We start from the raw sequence: 20,937 nt of genomic DNA, 5'->3' as shown, positions 1-20,937 counted from the left end.
CATCATCTAACCATGACCAAAAGGGAAAACAACAGAATATTTCTTTTCCTTTTGTTTTTGTTTTTGTTTTTGATTGACTGTTCTATAATTTTTTGTCCCAAAGAACAAAGTCAACCCAAAAAACAAAATAAAACAGAAAGTTGGAAGACTAGTATTATTTATGGAAAATGTTTGAGGGCCACAATTTTTGTGGCCACAATACTGTCAAAACGACGCTGTTTTGGCATGTTTTGCACTCAAAACGACGCCGTTCTGGCAGTTTTGAGCCATTGTGGTCACAAAAATTGTGGCCCTCTAGCATTGTTGATTATTTATATAACAAAGTTGAAGCTAAAACCCCATGGAAAGAAAGAAAGAAAGACAGACGAAGATGTTTATACAAGGCTAGGTCTAGCTGGCTAGGATGAAGCAGTCGTGTGAAGTGCTGCCAAGGAGGCATAGAAACCATCACTGATGTTGATGAGAGTCTCATGCCTTCCCTTCTCTACAATCACACCATTCTTCACCACCACTATTACATCTGCATTTTTTATTGTTGATAATCTATGTGCCACCGCCACAGTTGTCCGGTTCACAACCACTCTGTCTAATGCATCTTGAACGACCCTTTCTGATTCAGCATCCAGTGCACTCGTTGCCTCATCTAGCAGTAGTATCTTTGGACTTTTCACTATCGCCCGAGCTATGGCCACCCGCTGCTTCTGTCCCCCAGACAATTGCACTCCTCTCTCTCCTACTACCGTCTCATATCCCTACCAAAATTAACAACAAAAATAATGTTAATAACGAAAAGGCAAGCCTATTATATACTAATTGTGTTATAATAATAACAATAATACATTGCAACAACATATCTATTATATACTATTAAATAGGAATCAATAATGCAAACAATTCCAACTGTTTTTCTGACGGTGTCCTGACCTCTTGTAACCCACTAATGAACGTGTGGGCATTTGCCATTTTTGATGCAGCTGAAATTTCTGTTTCTGATGCAATTCCATCCTTTCCATATGCAATGTTTGCATGTATTGTGTCGTTAAACAGGACTGGTTCTTGACTAACCAGACCTATTTGCTGCCTCAGCCACTTCAATTTCAACCTTTGAATCTCAATTCCGTCTAATGTTATATGACCTGAATCAGGATCGTAAAACCGTTGCAACAATGCTATCACCGTTGATTTCCCACATCCACTTTCTCCCACCAGAGCTACCGTCTGATAAGATTAGATTAACAACACAACACAATTTGGAGCTGAAATTGTACGAATGCACCCTTTCTAAAATAGAGCTTTTAAAACAATATACATATGGAAAGATAGAATTTTACCTTGCCACTATGAATGGTCAAATTGAGGTCACGGAAAATTTGAACATCTGGCCTAGTTGAGTACTTGAAACTTATGTGCCGAAGCTCAATTTCTCCTGTTACACTCTCTAAAGTCATCCCGGACTCATCACTTGGGTCTATCTTAGACTTCCTGTCAAGAATGGAAAAAATTGAAGCAGCAGCAGTCTTGGCTTTAGTAGAATCAGGGGCTAACGAACTTGATCGAGAAATTCCAACGGCCGCCATAGTCAGAGCCAAGAAAACCTGCGGCAGAGGCAAACTCACAACAATTGAATCGAAACTGTCATTTGGTTTCTTCATGTTTAGCTTTTAGATAATTATGGAATTACAGTATGTGCACTCATTACTCACACGAAAAACATCTGACAATGTTGTTTTTCCATCCTCAACTAGCCGTGCTCCAACATAGAAATTGGTTGCAAAGACACAAAAAAACAATGCAAAAGATAGCCCAAAACCAATCCCACTGATCAATCCTTGCCTTATCCCTGTCTTCATAGGTCCTTCACATTTCTTTTTGTACAGTTCCATCACTTTTTCTTCTGCACAGAAAGAAGCAACTGTTCTTATGCTTCCAACAGCATCATTGGCAACTTGGCTTGCTTCTTCATACATCATCTACAAACATTTATGTCCAATTCTTAACGAATTATGAGGGGAAAAAACTCAATTTTCATTTTTTGGAAAGAATTTACAGTTCAATTAAAATCATGGCTAGATTGAAAAAACATTTTCCAGAAAGGCTGCCTTGCGTGTGCAAGAGAGAAATTTTATGGGGGTTTTCAAATGGAAATTTTATTTTTTAGAACACGGTAACACCTTGTATACTCACGGCAGCCCTAAATCTTAAGTAATATTGATGGTGTTATTGTTTCCTTTCAAATCATAAAATTTTGCAGGATGTTGCAATTGTGAAATGTATGATGACGAGTTTAAAAGCAAACCTTTGCATCTGCACTGAACCCTTTTAGGAACTTCACTTGAACAAAACTAGTCAGTCCTATAAGAGGAATCAAAGAAAGGATAATTAGTGCCAGCTGCCAACTTGCTTGAAAAGCAATGGCCAATCCTGCAACTGCTGTTGCAGAGTCCTGAAAAAGCTGACCAAGTGCATCTCCAACCAAAGCCCGTACAGTAGCTGCATCCGCAGAGAGCCTTGCTCCAATTGCTCCAGTTGAGTGCTCGACCTCATCAAACCAACCGATCTCCATGTGAACCACCTTTTCAAAACAAATTGATCTGATCTTTTTTATCAACTTACAACCAGCCACCGAAAAGAAGTATGCCCGCATTGGATGTACCAATAATGATACAAGTCCAAGGACAACAAACATGAGTGCCCAAAAATTTGAATCTTTCCTTAATTCATGGGGTGGCTCATAAAACGTTTTAATCACAGTCGAAAGAAGTAGACCAAAAATTGGAAATATTGAGCCATTAACAATTGCAGCTATAGTTCCTGCTATCAGCACAGGAACCTCTGGTTTGTTGAGATAGGCAAGTCGTCGCAGTGGGACTTTCGGAGGCTTGTCTGACGGCTGTAGGTATGAGGCGTCAGCTTCTGTTAATGCAGTTTCAGGAACATTGAAACCTGTAGGTAGACCAAATGAAACTGAAAGGTGGGGGCTGCTATTTCCTGCCCCAGAGGATCCACGACTTACGGAAGGTAGGAATGACATTTGTTGACTTGACTGCCTACTCAATTTGATAATAGATTCTGATTTGTCTTGGGCCACTACAACTTGTTCAGAATCTCTGCTCACTTCTTGTAATCTTATAAGCTGATGGTATGCTCCTTCTGGATCCTTGAGTAGCTCTGAGTGTGACCCTGATCGATTAACACATACGATGATAAACAGGATGAATATTTCTTTATCATAGCTGTGGCACATATTTTAAATAAAGTATGAAAGAAGCATTTGTTTTATAGAAAAACATTTATGTTACTCCTCAATTTGTTGCCTAATTAGCAAGGCTGTTCATAAGATACCTTTTTCAACTATTTTTCCTTGGTGAATCACTGCGATCATGTCGGCATTCCTCACTGTGCTCAAGCGATGGGCAACAATGACAGTAGTTCTCTTGACCATTATCCTGTCCAATGCTTCCTGGACAATCCTCTCAGATTCTGCATCAAGTGCACTTGTTGCTTCATCTAGGAGTAGAATTCGTGGGTCTTTTAGTATTGCTCTGGCTATGGCAACTCTCTGTTTCTGTCCACCAGACAACTGAGTTCCATGCTCACCCACCATGGTGTCCAGTCCCTAAATCCAATTTTTAAAATACAAAGGTAAAATAAATAATTAACTAGATTATGGAAGTGAATAGATAGAATACATAAGAAAAAAAGAATCAAAAAGGGCGAAGAACTTAGAACCTGAGGCAGTTTATCAATGAATTTAGCAGCATTGGCTAGCTCAGCTGCTGCTTGAATCTCTTCAGTGGTTGCACCATCCTTTCCATAGGCAATATTGTCCTTGATGCTGCACGTAAACAACGCAGGCTCTTGGCTTACCAGACCAATTTTTCTCCTAATCCACTTTAGCTGGAAGTTTTTGATATTAATACCATCTATAAGAACTTCACCAGCTTGTGGATCATAAAATCTCTCTATCAGACTGATTACTGTTGACTTTCCACTTCCACTCTGTCCAACCAAAGCTGCTGTCATGCCACTAGGGATGGAAAGTGAAAAACCACCGAATATTTGGTCATCTGGTCTGGTTGGATAACTAAAATAAATATCCCTCAACTCTATATCACCGTTAATGTCATCTAATTGCTTCCCCCTGGGGTCATATGCATCTATCTCTGGCTTTCTAGCTATGGTCTCAAACATCTTGAACGCTGCAGCTTGACCTGCGGCAAATGCACTCATACAAGGTGATGCTTGCCCAAGTGACCTGAAACAGCCATATTACACCAAAAAACTTAAATGTATAAAATGAATGAATTTGGAACATTTTCCTATTTAGTTTTAGAGAGAGCTACTAGGAAAATGGTTCAGAAGTAAACAGAACTCACGTGGAACCAGTCAGCACAACAATAATCACATTGAGCACTTCGCCTCCGGTATATCCCTTTTCTAATATCATCCTTGCACCAAACCATATAGCCAAAGAAAAAGTGCAGTATGCGACAAACATAGCTACTCCAAAACCCAATCCAGCTGCCAAGCCTTCTTGAACACCTGACTTGTGAGCATGTACGAGAGTTTTATTGTAATTAATTACAGCTTGCCTCTCCCCAGTAAATGATGCAACCTAAGATATGGGAAACTTAGAGGTGAACATAATTGATTGTAGAAAAGAAAAACCACAAAACTAATTAAAAACATGTTAAAGTTAATCAATCGGTAGGTATGGATTAGTTACATACAGTTCTAATTGAGCCAATAGTTTGTTCGACTATTGTTGCTGCTTTAGCATAAGCATTTTGTCCACGGGATGCCATTTTGGCTACAGCAATAGATGTAGCTCCACCAGCTATTACAAGTATAGGAATACAGAATAACAAGACAAGCGTAAGTAACCATCCCTTGATTAATGCTATCACAAACCCTCCCACAAATGTGGACAACAGTTGTATAAATTTCCCAACCTGCAATTCATTGAAACAAAATATAAGGACACGTATGTGCTATTAATGCAAGAGAATATATGTGGAGTGTTGGTATGTATATGTTTGCTGTTTTAGGGGGGTTGGGGGAGTGGTACCTTCTCACCCATAGCATCTTGAATGAGAATAGTGTCACCTGATATTCGACCAACAACTTCACCTGTATTGGTTTCCTTATCAAAGAAAGCGACATCTTGTCTCATTATAGTTTTCAGATAAAGACTCCTTATTCTTGCTGCTTGTCGCTCTCCCGTTGCCATCCAGCAAGCCACCTCTAACAAAAAAGAAAAAAGAAAAAAACAAACATCAACACAAAAACACTTTCGCACTTTTTTTTTTCCTTCTTTCAAACCATTAGTGGCGAATGGCGATGGCACAATAATAATACTCCATATGGAGGTTGGATTTAGATGCACTTACGGAGAAATGCTGCCACACCAGCCCCCAATGCCAAATAGACCAATTTCAGTGATACCTAAAATGTAGAGAGAGAGAGAGAGAACAAACAGAGATATTTCTCAAATTACTAAGAAATATTAACTTCGCATTAAAATTTAAATCAATTAGCAATCAAGCTTCCTTAAATAAAAAGTGTGCTACTGGACGGACAGAGGAGAAGATTAAAAAGTATACAGCATAGAAAACTGTTAATTTCAATTACATGTCTCTCTCATGATAGCTGGCTTAGGAATGAAGAAAAATAAAACATAAATGGGAAAGAAAAATTGAGTGAATTTTGTGTTGTGTTGTGTTGTATTGTTTTTTTTTTTTTGTTTGTTGTTACCTTAGAAACAACGCGAACGATTTGTTTGTTGTTTTGGTTTTGTCCAAAAGAATCAATTAATTCGCCGAAAAGAACAGTCATGAGGGGCATGCATATACCGTTCCCAACCGCAGCAATTGTACCAAAGAGCATCAGCACAACATCTGCGGAGTCTGCAAAAGAGAAGAGCTTGAAAAAAGGAAGAGTGTTTGTGTTGGTGCTCTCTTCCTCTTCCTTCTTCTTCTTCTTCTTCTTCTTCTTCTGCTGCTGCTGCTGCTGCTGCTCAATTCCATTTGTGCCGGTGGAACTTGATGTGCCGGAAGTGGTGGCCTCTGCCTCTGGATCTGTTTCAACTGCAAGGCTTCTTGATGTGGTGGCTTCCTCCTCCTCCTCCTTCTCCTGCTGCTGGAATTCCAACCCATTCTCCACTGCCAATGCCATATTACCAACAATTTCTTCTTCTTCAATCAAATTCAAGACTATAATTTATACAAAATTTCAGTTGCAATCACAAGGAAATATTGATGGTAACGCCAAGAAGAAAGAAGCAGTAAAACACAAGCTGAAAATGAAATGATCGATGAGACGTCTGACAAGCATAAACTTTACCGCTGTCGCTGGATATGAAAAATGGGCAAATAGCATCAACTGTCAAACAGTTTTTGTTCTTTTGTTTTTGTTCTTTTGTTTCTGTATTTTTGTTTTTGTTTTTGTGTTTTTGTTTTTGTTGTTAACGATGATATATCATCATCCATCAAATCACACTAGCAGCATACAGGAAGCTAAGCAATAAGGAAACTTCTATGATGGAGCGCAGCTGTATCATAATCCTAATCCTAATCCTAATTAATAGAGCAGCATTTTCTATATTTAAAATTGTTGTTATTATTATCATCATCATGGAAATCAGAAGAGGAGGACTGCTCGATCCTTCACTTGACTTGAACATTCAGCTTCAAAGATCAAATGGACAACAAGCATTCGTGTCAAATATTAAATTAATTTGTTAATCATAGTTACATAATTTTCTTTAATAATCATTATCAAATCAATTTATTTTTTTAGTAAATAATCTATACGCACTTACAAATTAAACAAATCATCATCATAAAACTCGTGATAATTTTCACAGGTCTAACCAACACACACCAACTCTCTCTCGCACTATTTTATATTATTATTATTATTATTATTATTTGTCCTAATTATGCAAACTTGCCTCAGTCTCCCAAGTCTCTGATAAAGCTGTAAATAAAAACAAACAATTATGCAGCGGATAAAATAATCATATCATACCTTTCGATGATAGAACCTCGTGGATAAATCACGTGCTTCCAGAGTCTGATAAATCAATCCCAGCAGTGGGGTGATATTACAATGGTGAATATCACCCACACAAAACCACAGTGCAAAATGACTTTGATCGTTGTTTCTTGGGAGAGAGTCAGAATATGGGTAGAAAACAAAACCTACGTTGTTTTCTCTCTTGGATTACCCATAACCATATAACAAATATTTTAATATATTATAATATCTATCCATATCAGTTAAGATACAGATAATATCTAATATATATTATATCTATCTATATCAGTTCAAACTGATAACGTCTGTTTCAAGAGTGGTTATCCTAAATAGGTTTGATTTCAAAATCAAAACCTATTTGGATAAGGATTCAAAATCAAATTTAATGGTCATGCCACATGGGCGCCCATTACTAACATCTCCCACTCGCACACGAGTTGGCATGACACTGCCACATCTTTATCTCAATCTCCCAAAAAATGAACAATCTCATACTAGCCACTGCACCGTGCGACTGCTGAGAACACCTGCATGTGGGAGCTCTATACTAGAAACTCAAAATGAGCCAGCATAGAGACATCAACCCAAAAAGAAAAGAAATAGTGTCTCATATACCCCAGACCCATCTAATTACACCGGTCCAAAAAACATCTCTAATCCCTCAAAAAGAGCATGTTTGACCCTCTCAATTCTTGCAATATATTCACACTCAATTCGCCTCTCATACAGAGCGATGTGAGTTGCCGGCAGTGAATATACAACAGTGGTGTAATACTAGATGATCTTCCCTTTGCACTCATGCCATTTAGTTTAGGATTGACCGCTTTCCCAGTGATGTCCCTTAAGGCCGAATCATGCATGACCGCAGGCAACATACCAAAGTAGCAGAACATCAACCCCTTACCTTATGACATAGTCAAAAGTCACAAAAGGGTACATAAATGAAAGTCATATCAATAATGACTCGTAAGACTCACACGGTGAGGAAGCAGGGATCCATTCTCTCACCTCATTACTCGGTCGCTAAGCACATATAGTATGAATATATGTTACGGTGGAGTAACTCTTCCATAAAGAGTGACGTCATACTCGATACACCGTACAGATATTAGTCTAGTCGCTTTCTAGCGCCTAACCCGAATTCTCTATTTGCTCGCCTTCTAGGCGCCAAATGAGATCTCGCATCTGGCTAATCATAACAGGCACAACATGGAAAGTGGGTACTAACATCCATGTTTGGTCCTTAACACGACCTCATCTTGGTTATAACCAAGGCGACATACATAGTGGATGATTTAAGCCTCTCTTGGCTCCGAATAAAATAAACCACCAGTCTCATCCTTGCTCGCTCCCAAGCGCCAAGGGCGATTGCTCGTGTGAGTGAGCCAATCTTGCCTGCTGACATCATCATCTGCTAATCATTATGACACAAACCATAATAGTGTCAACATCCCATCATCTCAAAATAAGTGATCGATTTAAAAAAAAATGACCACAGCTTGCGCAATTATGGATTCCAAACATAAGCCATATCAGCACCTCTTGCGATAAGTATATACAACGGAATCCACCATGTGCGCCTCACATGAAATGATTTAAGATCACTACCTCTTGCGCAATAACCTCTCTAAAGATATTTTTGGTGACCAATTTGCGTTCATTCTTAATGCGCCCAACTAGCGCAGATGCGCCCAACCAGCGCATTGAATTTTACAATGAGCAAATTAATATGCTTCTAATAAAGCATTTTATCCACAGTCTAATGAGCAAGGTCAAAGTCTGAACAACTCAGTTAACCATTTATCAAAGATAACACTTATCATGCCGAATACGCCCACATAGCGTACTTTAGGCTCCCACAACAAAGAAAAGATCAAGGAATATAGGTCATCTGTTTCTCCCAAAGATAATCTGAGGATTCACTCAATAGCTAAGGCTCTGGCTTTTACCGATAGGTAAGTCAATGGATTTGCAATTTTGCATCTAGAATCATTCTAAGATATTCTCTATGTAAGTCATCGAAGACAGACCGAGAATTTTCTTAAAACAATCCCTAAGGATCGTACATCCGAGCATATGAATTACATCACCCATGTCCATCATATCTAAAATGGAGGACTGCCCACCCTAGGTGGCGACAACCTTATAAATTCCTGGCTCATAATGACTAAGTAAGGAAAAACTTCTTTTGGACCATTGATCATGCCTCAGTGGTCTTCATCGATCATCGTTGCCCTATCATGGCTTGACGAAATCTAAGAACCACTGTTTGGATAACTGCTTTAGGCTGTAAAAGATTTATTGGAACTAGCAACCTTTTTGCGCTCCTAACTTTTTACCATAAAAGCAGAAGGTAAATCCCTACGGATCTACTTATCCAATTCTCTAATGAGAAATCGGGTCACAATGTCCACAAATCAATGTTCCGAACTTATGTCAATTATAGCCTAAGTCAAAATAACCTCACTCCCCAGGAGGAAGTCTTCTCATGGTCTACACTTTCCTCAATGGTGCGACCATTCGGTATCTAGCGAGCCTTATGCCTCAAAAATGACTATCCAAATTACGCATAACTTTATAACAGTTTTGCGTCATAATGGAAAGTCAACCAAATTATAAAAATTGGTTAATCCTCAAAGACTTTGTCTTAAACTGCGCAACATTGATCCACTTTCAAAAAATAGGGGACTAGAGCCTTAGGCATTATCCTAGGCTCTTTATCATCTTGCGGAGCAATCATGAATGTTTCCCTCTCAATCACCCAGTGATGACGTGGAAAATTTTCACATTTGCTACCACGCAACTAAGAATGTAGAGTATTCTTCTCTAATGGAGTAATCCATTAGTAGGCACATCGCTCCCACTGTCCCTAGGATATTGGAAATTTCTTTCCATTCTCAACTAGGCTACATAGAGCGCTATGCTTGGAATTCTCCATCTTATAGAGTTCCGAAAACTCTATTCACGTCACCTTTACTAATAAAACTTTATGTGACTTAGTTACACTACCACAAAGCTGCTTACCTATATGCACATGACCCGGAGGGTTTGCATGACCGCATACAATAATGCGCCACACGACCCTTTGTGTTTACAAGACAGCATACAATAATGCGCTATAGAACCCTAGGTCTTAACTTCGCAATCTTATGAGAAGTAGAATAAAGATAAGCTGCTTAATGGTTACAGATCGCCCATAGATGGCTCTCTGCTAACCCATTACTCAAAATGGAGTGTAAAAACTGATATGGAGGGCACTTAGTTAGGGATATAGGCAACAAACTAGTGCAATTCCCAATTGGGAAACATTTTGCGCCATTATCTACCTAACATTAACAATATTTAATTCCTTATCTCTACTACACCAATGTGTTGTTGAGTACTAGGAATAATCAATGTTCTAAGCATCCATCTCTCTTCACAGAGTTTTTCTGAAAAAATAACTCAAATAGATACTCGCCACCTTGGTCAAAACTAAAAGCACAAAAAACTCTTATCTAATTGATCTCGACCTCATATGTGCAATGTCAAAAATCATCTCAAAACTTTTGACTTATGGGAGATCAAATAGTCTTGACTCAGATGCGTATCGTAATCTATAAATGTGTCAAGATTGAGGCTTAGCTATTGTACCCTCACACATATCTAGTCACAAAATATCATAGTGGACTAAATGCGCCAAAACAAATGACCTTCTGCGGCTTTCCTACTTACTTGTGCGCACCCATTGCGAACAAAGTTACACATTCACATGAGAGCAGGATGTCATAAGCGAGTGGGCCCGAGAAGGCCTACTCAAACCATCGTGTCATCATCTCATTAATGTGATTAAGTATAATAAGCCACTGGTTCATGACCAATGTCATAAACTAATTCCAATCATCTTAATGTGTGAGTTCTCGAAGACAAGTTTTAAAGGTTTAGGCCCAACTAGGTAATGACTCACGACTAAGTCATATTCACTAGATCATAAAAAGGATATCATGGAGATATCAACTGCGCCTAAGTCGCAAATTTAACTAGTAAGTGCTAATCCCCTGCACCTTCAAGTCAATTTTATTCTCCATACACTTTAATACATCTAGTTGAAAGATGACGATACTCCTATTGCCATCTCTATTTCTCGCTTCATAGTTACTTGCAATTAATTCTACTATCCACAAGAAGGAGAGAATAAGCTATCAACTATGATAGCTCCTGAAGTAACTTAAGCGCGAATTAGGCTAAAGAGTCTAATTCAACACAATGCTCTTACAAGCGATGCGTTAAATTCTTAGAGTCATAACAACCTTGTCAGCCTTAACCTTTTCATTACTATGCTGCAACGTTTGCGCTTAGTGGTAAATGTTATTCAAAACGTTAGCCTAGTAAAGGAATCACACAAAGAAGCACCTCATCCATGTTTCACACTCAAGTGTGGAAACAGTAAGTGTCCACACTTAGACAAGTTGGCAATGCTAATAGATTTTGCAGCCACTAAGCGCTAATCTTTTCACTCAGTGTTAATAGATTTTGCAGCTTCTAAGCGCTAATCTTTTAACTTCACGTGATATTTCAACGCACACTATTATAGTGCATGAAATTTCGCTCAATCCACTCCCAATAATTGGGTAGAGAGCAAAACACTGCTCGTACTGGCTACTCGTCTTACACTTAATGACTAATTTATTTAAGCTCGCATTTCTCGGATGACGTGACTCTTGAATGTTACTTCATCCAATGATGTAACATTATTTACAAGTCAAATTACAAAGTCAATCCGCGCAGCTCATTAGTCAAGATCATATACAGATCTATTGAGGGCTTACTAATTTCATAACTCCAAAACTCGCCAACCAAAACTATGTAGCGTGCCGCTAACTATAGCGCACACATTAGTTTTTATTGTGCCAAACAAGGCAACAAAAACACGGCGACTTTGAGTCATGTTTCCTTACTTTGGCTCAATTAAGGTTTGACCTAAAGTCTCCAAGACTTTCGCTCATCTAAAGAATGGGATTAGTTTGTTCACATTTGAACATCTCTACTAAGTTTAGGTCAACCAAATTAACTTCCATAAGCTAAATCAATTTAGAGAGAAATTCGCATTGGGATTAATTTGATTAGCATAATATAATTTTGCCGCAAAAATCTAAATTAAATAGTGACAATATTACACAAGTCGCAAGATCGAAAATCCGCTATGCTCGTAATCATCTCTTGCGCCACAAGTGACAATTATCCAAAATTTAGTTTAATTTATGCGCAAAAATATTGGTTTTCGGGAGTTAATCTACAAAGATTTCTCTCAACCGAATAACCTCCCACTGACTATGGCATATACAAAGCATGATAAATTCCATACAATAGCATTTTAATGTAAATCTACAAATAACTCATGCTATATTTATTTAATAATGGAATTCTAATAAATAAATAAATAATCATGCTCTTCTAATTACAACATATTACAAACCCAAAAAAAAAATATGATGTATTCAATATTTAAATTATGCCATAACAGAAAGTACATCATCCTGAAATTTTCTGGTATTTTCTGGAATTTTAAATAACTAATTAAACACACATAAAATTAGAAATAAAAAAACCAGAAACTAGCAAACAGAAACAATATTCAGATTATGCCATAATTAAAATGTACATTGTTCTGAAATATTCTGAAATTTTAAATGACTAATAAATACACATAAAATTAGAAATAAAAAATCCAGAAACTGATAAAATGAGACAATATTACCAGTAGATATTAAAACATTTCAGAAGTCCACAATAAAAATTTCAACCCCAGAAAATTATTTATGTAATACCAGAATCATTTTAAAGCATAAAAAATGAATTATTAACTCAGAAAAAATATTTTTTATTTTCGTAAAATTTTCAAAATTTTACAGAATGTAGAAAAATTAATTCTGAGTCTAAGGGTACCAACCATGCTTAAAACAAAGCTATAACGAATAAATTATGGCTAATTAACGCAATTCAGAATTAAAAAACAAACAAACAGAGCCTTAGAGCCAAGCCAGGGGGAAAAACGGCTCGGCTCGCGGCTCAGCGCAACTCGGCGCGAGTCGGCGTGGCGCGGCGCATGGCGCGCGTGTGTCGCACACGTGGCGCGGCTGGAAGCGGCGCGGCTAACGCGCGCGTGTGGAAGGAAGCTGACAGATCGCGCGTGGGGCGCGTGGGGGGCGCGTGCCTAACGCGCTCAGCGCGTGGAGGCGCGTGGGGATGCTACTCGGCGTCATACAGCGCGTGAATCACACGCGCCGCCTTCCCGGGTGTTTTCCGGTCCGATTTTTGTACTGACGGACTCCATTTTTCACAATAAAAACATTTATGGCATAAAAAATAACATTTAAGCAACATAAAATTGAGGTATATCACTCTCTCAATCTAAATGGAGTTAAAATGCAAAAAAGAAAACCGTGCACTTCATCTTCCTCCTCCATTAATATTCATGCATATACATGTATATATACGCATGTAAAAATAGAAACACGAAAATATCCATCAATGGCTCTGATACCAATGTAAATAAAAACAAACAATTATGCAGCGGATAAAATAATCATATCATACCTTTCGATGATAGAACCTCGTGGATAAATCACGTGCTTCCAGAGTCTGATAAATCAATCCCAGCAGTGGGGTGATATTACAATGGTGAATATCACCCACACAAAACCACAGTGCAAAATGACTTTGATCGTTGTTTCTTGGGAGAGAGTCAGAATATGGGTAGAAAACAAAACCTACGTTGTTTTCTCTCTTGGATTACCCATAACCATATAACAAATATTTTAATATATTATAATATCTATCCATATCAGTTAAGATACAAATAATATCTAATATATATTATATCTATCTATATCAGTTCAAACTGATAACGTCTGTTTCAAGAGTGGTTATCCTAAATAGGTTTGATTTCAAAATCAAAACCTATTTGGATAAGGATTCAAAATCAAATTTAATGGTCATGCCACATGGGCGCCCATTACTAACAAAAGCAGATGCTTCCGCTGCCAGACTTCGATTCTAAGTTCAATATTCATAGATAATCTCTCAAGACCGAAAGAGGAATATTCAACTTATGACTCTCTTTGTCTATGTCGGGGAAGAAGGTTTTGCCGCTTTTTTTTTTAGTCACAAAAAATAAAATAGTTTTTTAACTTAATAATAAGACAGAACATCATATCAAATTCATAATCATTACATTCTTTCTCTCATAAAAAAATAAAAAAAATCAAAACCCCTTTCAAAACCAGACTTGTTAATCCCAGGCTAAAATAATTAAAACAAATTAAAAGTCAAAAAATCAGCCCACTCTCCAAACGAAGCCAACATATTTAGATTGTTCATCTAATACACAAAAAATAATATGTGAGCTAATAAAATCTTAAACCTACTCGGAACTCCGTAGTTGCTGGCGGTCTGGCTTGGCTACTATTTCATCTGCCATTTGCCTTTCATCTTCTCTCCTCCTTCTCCTTGTTAATGAACAATCAAAACTGCATAGAAATAATAATAACAAATAGAGAACAAAAAGCTCCAATTAATGCCTCTATACAGTGACATGTCCTGTTGATTCAAGTTTTGAATGAGAAACTAAAAATAAAATATTATTATTTTTAATTGTTTTAAAAATTTACTGTTATTAAAAATGTACAATTAAACAAAATAAATAGATTTATGATTTGTTAAATTAAATAGTAGAACACCAAATAAATCCATATTACATTGTAGAGCATAATACAGAAATACATATCATATAATATACTGAAAGACGAGGAATCAAACCAAATTCTGTGTGGTACCACAATGTCCTTAAAACAGATTAGCTACCTCACTGTGGGTGCTGGAGGAACGTCAACTTCTGTCTCTCAGGATAAGATGGCTTAAATCGACTAACTTAGAAGCACCTTCTATTAGATTGGCGAATCGACAATGGCAGTACTCTCTCTCACACATGAAAGATTTTATAAGAACAAGCAAATTAACTATATGATTGGAAGGCAACATATTCTGTACCAAACCAAGAGAGATGAGTCTCGTCTTATACACAGTGGGGTCTCCAGCCATCAAGGCTGGCCACTAATGGAGGCTATTACTCCTGCAAAACTGCTGGAATAATGCATAAAACTGATGAGAATTCAAAGTGTGAGTTACACACAATATACACATATGTATATATACATTTCTGTAATAGACTTGGGCCTGCTACAATAGACCTAGCCCAAAAAGAATAAGTTAGTGGACCACCAATCCGGCGCAGCCCAAACCTAGCCTATTCCCTCAAGCCCAAGCCCAAGATCCACGATTCACGATCCACGAACCCGGATCCGGCCCGATCTGGGAGGGCGGGCGGCGCGCGTGTGGCAATTTTGCCATAACCAACTTGGACCATTGTCATGACCAGAACCCGTCCCCGCCCCTGCCCCCGCCCCCACCCCTGTGGGTTGAGGACATAACCGGCCAGTAATCATGAGATTACCTACGGCCTCAAACCAAACCAAATGTATGTTAACAGAGTTAATGAGGGCCAAACGGAAGCAATTTAAAGCTTTGTCTATAGAGCTATGCTTACATGACACATCATAACAAACCATATGTATGTATATTAATAACTCACAACAAAATATGTACTACACAAGGTTCTGTACATACAGGATCATATAAGTCTAAGTCAACCCAAGAAAACTATATACAACATATTCAAAGATTTCGCCCACATGACAAAATAAAACAGAATGACAAAAGGCGAAGGCGGGTCTCGTGCGTGAGACGCAAGGGTTGATTCTTCAAAACCTTTGTTGTTCCACACAGACATCACTGGGGCTGGGTCTGGACTTCTCTTGGCTCACCTACAAACACATGAATGAGCGTGAGCGATAGCCCAGTGAATAATATCAAATAAAGAAGTTATACAAACGATATGTAGAACAACATATTTCAAACAGCTTTGGGCCCAATTCATATTTTCATTTATGTCAACTGATCTTTGGCCCATTCATTTATTCGTATCAAATTGGCTTTTGGCCCATTCATTTATTCATGTCGAAACGGCCTCTGGCCCATTCATTCATTCGTCTCAAAACGGCCTTTGGCCCATTCATTTGTGTCAAAACGGCCTCTGGCCCATTCATTCATGTCAAAACGACTTATGGCCCATCCATTCATTCTTGTCAAAACGGCCTCTGGCCCATTTATTTTATCATTCAGATCAAACTAGCCTCTGGCCCATTCATTTGGCATAGTAATATTGTCTACCAATCGAATCAATGAACTTATAAAACTTACATAGAAGTAAGTAATTTGGACAACAACATATTTTAGATATCTTTGTTAAGATATTACGCACAGTGATCGGTTGGTTGGTTTGCCCTGGAGCTCGACCCTACACATTCCATGAACACAAAAAGGGTCACAACAATTCAATTAGTTCTAAATTCACATTTTCCTCTTTAGGCTTCATTCTTATCTCTTTAACTCAATTACAATGCTCAATGCATTCCTAAGAGTACTTAGAAGTGAAAGAGGACGGAAAACGAAACTCAGAATGCCTTTTCAAAATTTTAGAAAACAGGGTCCCCGCTGGAGCGGACCCAAGAGGCCTGCAAAAGTATTGGATGCATCAAAATTACGCTCGAGCCTGAAGTTTGGCGCTCGAGCTGAAAGTCTGTCTACATAGCTCCCCGCTTGAGCATGAACTTCCCCGCTCGAGCGGACATCCAAGTCTGCAAAAAAGTACTGGGAGCACGAAATTCACGCTCGAGCGGACATCAAATTTTTTGGGTTTTCTAGAACATGTTCTTGAGCTCCAATTCGACATTCAATGGTTCTAGATGCATGCTTTTGGCTCAAACTTCACATAATCATATACTAACATGGTACCAACACCAAATTACAACACAATGGAGCTCAATTTCACAAATTAATCACATGTATGTCCCAATCTACACCAAATTCACTTTCAACACAACAATTTCATGCATTCAAGCTCATACTTCTTATGAATGGTACATGCATGTGAGATATAACTTCCATTTCAACTCAAATTGTACAAATGATGGTCATAAGCATGGATTCTAGCCACAATTCTACGTGGATCATACTTTTCATGCTCAACTATACAAATTCATGGCTATTATGCACATGCATGCATTCTATGACTTCAAATACAACCAAAATCAACTCAATTTCATGTCAAACTTACTCTTGATTACCCATGTAGCTTGAATACACAAAACTACAAAGTAGAATCCATGAAATACTCACCTAGGAGCTTTAATTCTCACAATCTATAGCAAATTCTTGAGAAATCTTCAAGGTTTCCAAGCTTTGAGCCAAACTTGCACAATTTCTCTCACTTTCTCTCTCTATAACCTGCCCTCTCTCTTTCTAAGGCACAAAATCTGATTTTGAGCTCAAGTGTATGAATTGAGTGTATAGTGCCTCTCTTTACAAGTCCCACTAACCATAATTATTTAATATTAAATAATTTAAGCACTATGCCATTAATTAAATCAATTTAATTTGATCCAAATCAATTTCTAATTAAACTTCATCGTAGACTCTAAAAATTATGCCAATCACAATGGCGCGACCAATTTCAGTTTCGATGGCCGATAGGGCCTTCAATTTAATTTCCAAAGCAGATAATCAAACAGATATTCCTACGGTGAACAGATAGAAATTCAAAACCACATATTTTCACATAATGGCACACAAAATCATATGAAACACATAATCACATTCATGTTAAGGACCAATTAACATATTACGGAACAGGGATATCACAACCATAGTCTTGGCTCAAGCCTATCCTTGAAGCATCCATGCCTCCTTTCCTTCGAAAAATTTAGATGCTCTAAAGGGCTCATGCCCTTCTCATAATCTTGAGGCTTAAATACCCATCAAAGTTTTCCTTTACAATCAATGTGGGATTGGTAGTTATATACAATTCCTAAAACCTCATTCATGATGCCATCTTTATGAGACAATTTCTCATTTAATTCTCAATTGTTTTTGGTTATTCTTTATGTAGTGTAAAGATCTTGTTACAAAGAATCTAAACCCATTTAATCCCACATCAACCAATGGTTGGGACCTACTTTAATTTCATATTAAAGTTTACCAAAATCCATTTTTTTCCCAACAATCCCCCACATGAATAAAAATTGACCGAATAAGAAAAACGGACAACGTTTACAACAAAGACTCGGAGAGAGAGCACAGAGACTAGCCCTGCATCGGAAAAGGTAGCTGTTGGCCTTGAACCTTTCGTAATGACAGCCTATCAGATTTACTTGCTGACTAGTGAACATGATGTCTTGAACTGTTCTGCCGTTTGTGTAAACCGAGACAATAGACCTCACATAGGAGTTAGTCCAACCATTGTTCTTGTTCTCACTTGTGTGTCCGGTATGACCTTGGAACACTAGTCTAGTTCAGTGAGTGGTTTTAAAGAATTCGGCCTTACCAATTCTTAAAGAAGCGGCCCCACTTTGCACTCACATGGGTGACCTATATAAGGTATCTCATTATACCACGGTTGACTTTATATCACTTAGGTCATTAAAAGTATTAGCTTAACCTTTTACCCCCATTGGGTATCACTGTATAAAGGAATGGGTAAGAGGATTTACCTTTTCAGTGACTCACCCATTACATGAAATTAGGTAGTCCCTTTGAATCTAGATCTTGGGATCTCTAGTCAAATAGGCTGAGTTTTCAATTCTGGTAACATTACTAAAGGCTTTAACCTCATTCCTCTTGACAACGTTTCTATTAACTCTCGAGTTGACCCTTTGGTTAGTGGATCTACAACGTTGTCCTTAGACTTTACATAGTCTAGATAGACAATTTCATTAGAGAGTAGTTGTTGTATGGAATTATGTCTATGACGGATATGTTTAGACTTTTCATTAGACATATGACTCTGTGTCCATCCAATCGCCGATTGGCTATCGCAATGCATACAGATAGCAAGTACATGTTTCGGCCAACGTGGAATATCCTCAACGAACTGGGGAAACCATTCAGCCTCTTCAGTTGCTTTATCCAATGCAATAAACTCAAATTTCATCGTTGATCTCGATATACACATTTGCTTGGAAGATTTCCAAGACACGGTTGTCTCTCCGAGGGTAAACACATAACCACTAGTAGATTTGGAGTCCTTTATATCAGATATTCAATTAGCGTCACTATACCCCTCTAGTACTGCTGGGTATTTGGTATAATGCAGCCCATAATCTTGGATGTAGCGCAGATAACCTAACACCCGCATAATACCTCTCCAATGAGTGGCATTTGGATTACTCGTGTATCTATTACGCCTGCTAACAGAGTAAGCTATATCTGGCCTTGTACAACTCATCAGATACATCAAACTTCCAATGACCCAAGAATATTCTAGCTGAGAGACACTCTCACCATTATTCTTGGTCAAATGTAGATTTACGTCTACCGGTGTCCTAAACACACTTGTATCTGATTTACCAAATTTCTCAAGTATCTTCTCAACATAGTGAGACTGAGAAAGTACACTACCACTAGATGTTTTGGTAATTTTAATACCTAGAATGACATCTGTAAAGCCCATATCTTTCATGTCAAACTTAGAGCTTAATAATCTCTTAGTAGTTCGAACCATTTCATCATTATTACCAACAATGAGTATGTCATCTACGTATAGACACAAAATGACATAACTTCTGCCAGTGTCTTTAACATACACGCACTTGTTACACTCATTGATTCTAAACCCATTTGACAACAAAGCATTTCCAAACTTCTCATGCCATTGCTTCGGTGCTTGTTTCAAACCATATAATGACTTGACAAGCTTACAAACTTTCTTATTTTTCCCCGGAGCTGAAAACCCCTCGAGTTGTTTCATGTGGATTTCTTCATCTAAATCCCCATTTAAGAAAGCTGTTTTTACATCCATTTGATGTATCTCTAGACCACGTAAAGTAGCTATCGCAATCACTATGCGAATGGATGTAATCCTTGTCACAGGTGAATATGTATCAAAGTAATCCATGCCTTCTCTCTGTCTGTATCCGTTGATAACTAGCCTAGCTTTATACTTATTGTAGACACCCTATTTTTGATCGTCCTCAAGACTTGGACGTCATCATTGGAACACTTGGTGATTACCCTTGTTTGTGTTCGTCTTGAGTTCCCGGAGGTCTCGGTTGCGCGCCTTGCCTCAGGATCTCTCGACTCGACCGTGTTGCATCTGGTTTTGCACCAAACACTTGTGTTTTGCCTTGGAGGGGCAGGGAATGCCTTGTGAGGCATCCCCACACATCACCGACCATGGCTTGAGGCCACCGGCCAGTGATTTTATGCCATCGGCAATGTATATTGCCGGTCGGCACTATTTGTTGCTGGTCGGCCATTTATTTTGCCAAAATGGCAATTTTGAATGGCCGATCACTGTTCATCTACTTTTAGTAGATATTTTGTGCCAGCTGTGATAGCTGGCACCCACTTTGTTTCCCTCCATACAAGTGTATGGAGGGATTTCCCTCTTGGATGGTTTGTTTTGGAAGCCTTACAAGAGGGAGTTGCCTATAAGAAGAGGGCTCCTCTCTTGGCATTAGGGTTACAAAATTTTCAGAGGGAGCTCTGGATTAGGGTTAGGGTTGATATATATTTCCTATCTCTATATCTCTCTCTTGTGTGTGTCTAGTGTGTGTTTGTTCATACTATTGCACACAAACACATAGTGTTACACCTTCTCTTGGTTGTTGAGGGACCAGAGGGTTGTTCTTGGTGTTCTTGACTGGATTTGAGTTCAAGGAGGCAACAAGATCATCATTTGTGAAGGAGGACTTCAAGGGTAAGCCATTTTTACCCCATTTTTGCACACCACTTTTACCCATCTTG

At 38.3% G+C, this 20,937-nt stretch overlaps 1 protein-coding gene across 2 annotated transcripts; it reads right to left on the bottom strand.

Annotated features, from left to right (window-relative positions):
* Positions 1 to 39: 39 nt before the first annotated feature.
* Positions 40 to 6,343, bottom strand: LOC114256978 (ABC transporter B family member 4). Of its 2 annotated transcripts, none has more exons than XM_028196693.2 (12): positions 5,755 to 6,343; positions 5,391 to 5,445; positions 5,069 to 5,244; positions 4,731 to 4,952; positions 4,377 to 4,615; positions 3,730 to 4,255; positions 3,343 to 3,616; positions 2,297 to 3,180; positions 1,704 to 1,970; positions 1,332 to 1,595; positions 925 to 1,218; positions 40 to 752 (listed from the first exon to the last, which is right to left on the bottom strand). In XM_028196693.2, the coding sequence occupies exons 1-12, from the start codon at positions 6,172 to 6,174 to the stop codon at positions 399 to 401; spliced, it is 3,975 nt and encodes a 1,324-aa protein (XP_028052494.2). In that variant the 5' UTR covers positions 6,175 to 6,343; the 3' UTR covers positions 40 to 398. The 2 variants fall into 2 exon arrangements, with proteins under 2 accessions (XP_028052494.2, XP_082768943.1); XM_082912817.1 differs by having other exon boundaries at positions 5,853 to 5,935.
* Between the last annotated feature and the right edge of the window lie 14,594 nt (positions 6,344 to 20,937).

Source organism: Camellia sinensis, unplaced genomic scaffold (assembly GCF_055761805.1).
Source record: "Camellia sinensis isolate YWXY unplaced genomic scaffold, ASM5576180v1 Unanchor6, whole genome shotgun sequence".
Lineage (NCBI taxonomy): Eukaryota > Viridiplantae > Streptophyta > Magnoliopsida > Ericales > Theaceae > Camellia > Camellia sinensis.
Note: the sequence above shows the minus strand (reverse complement) of the source record. Positions and strands in the feature narration are given on the sequence as shown.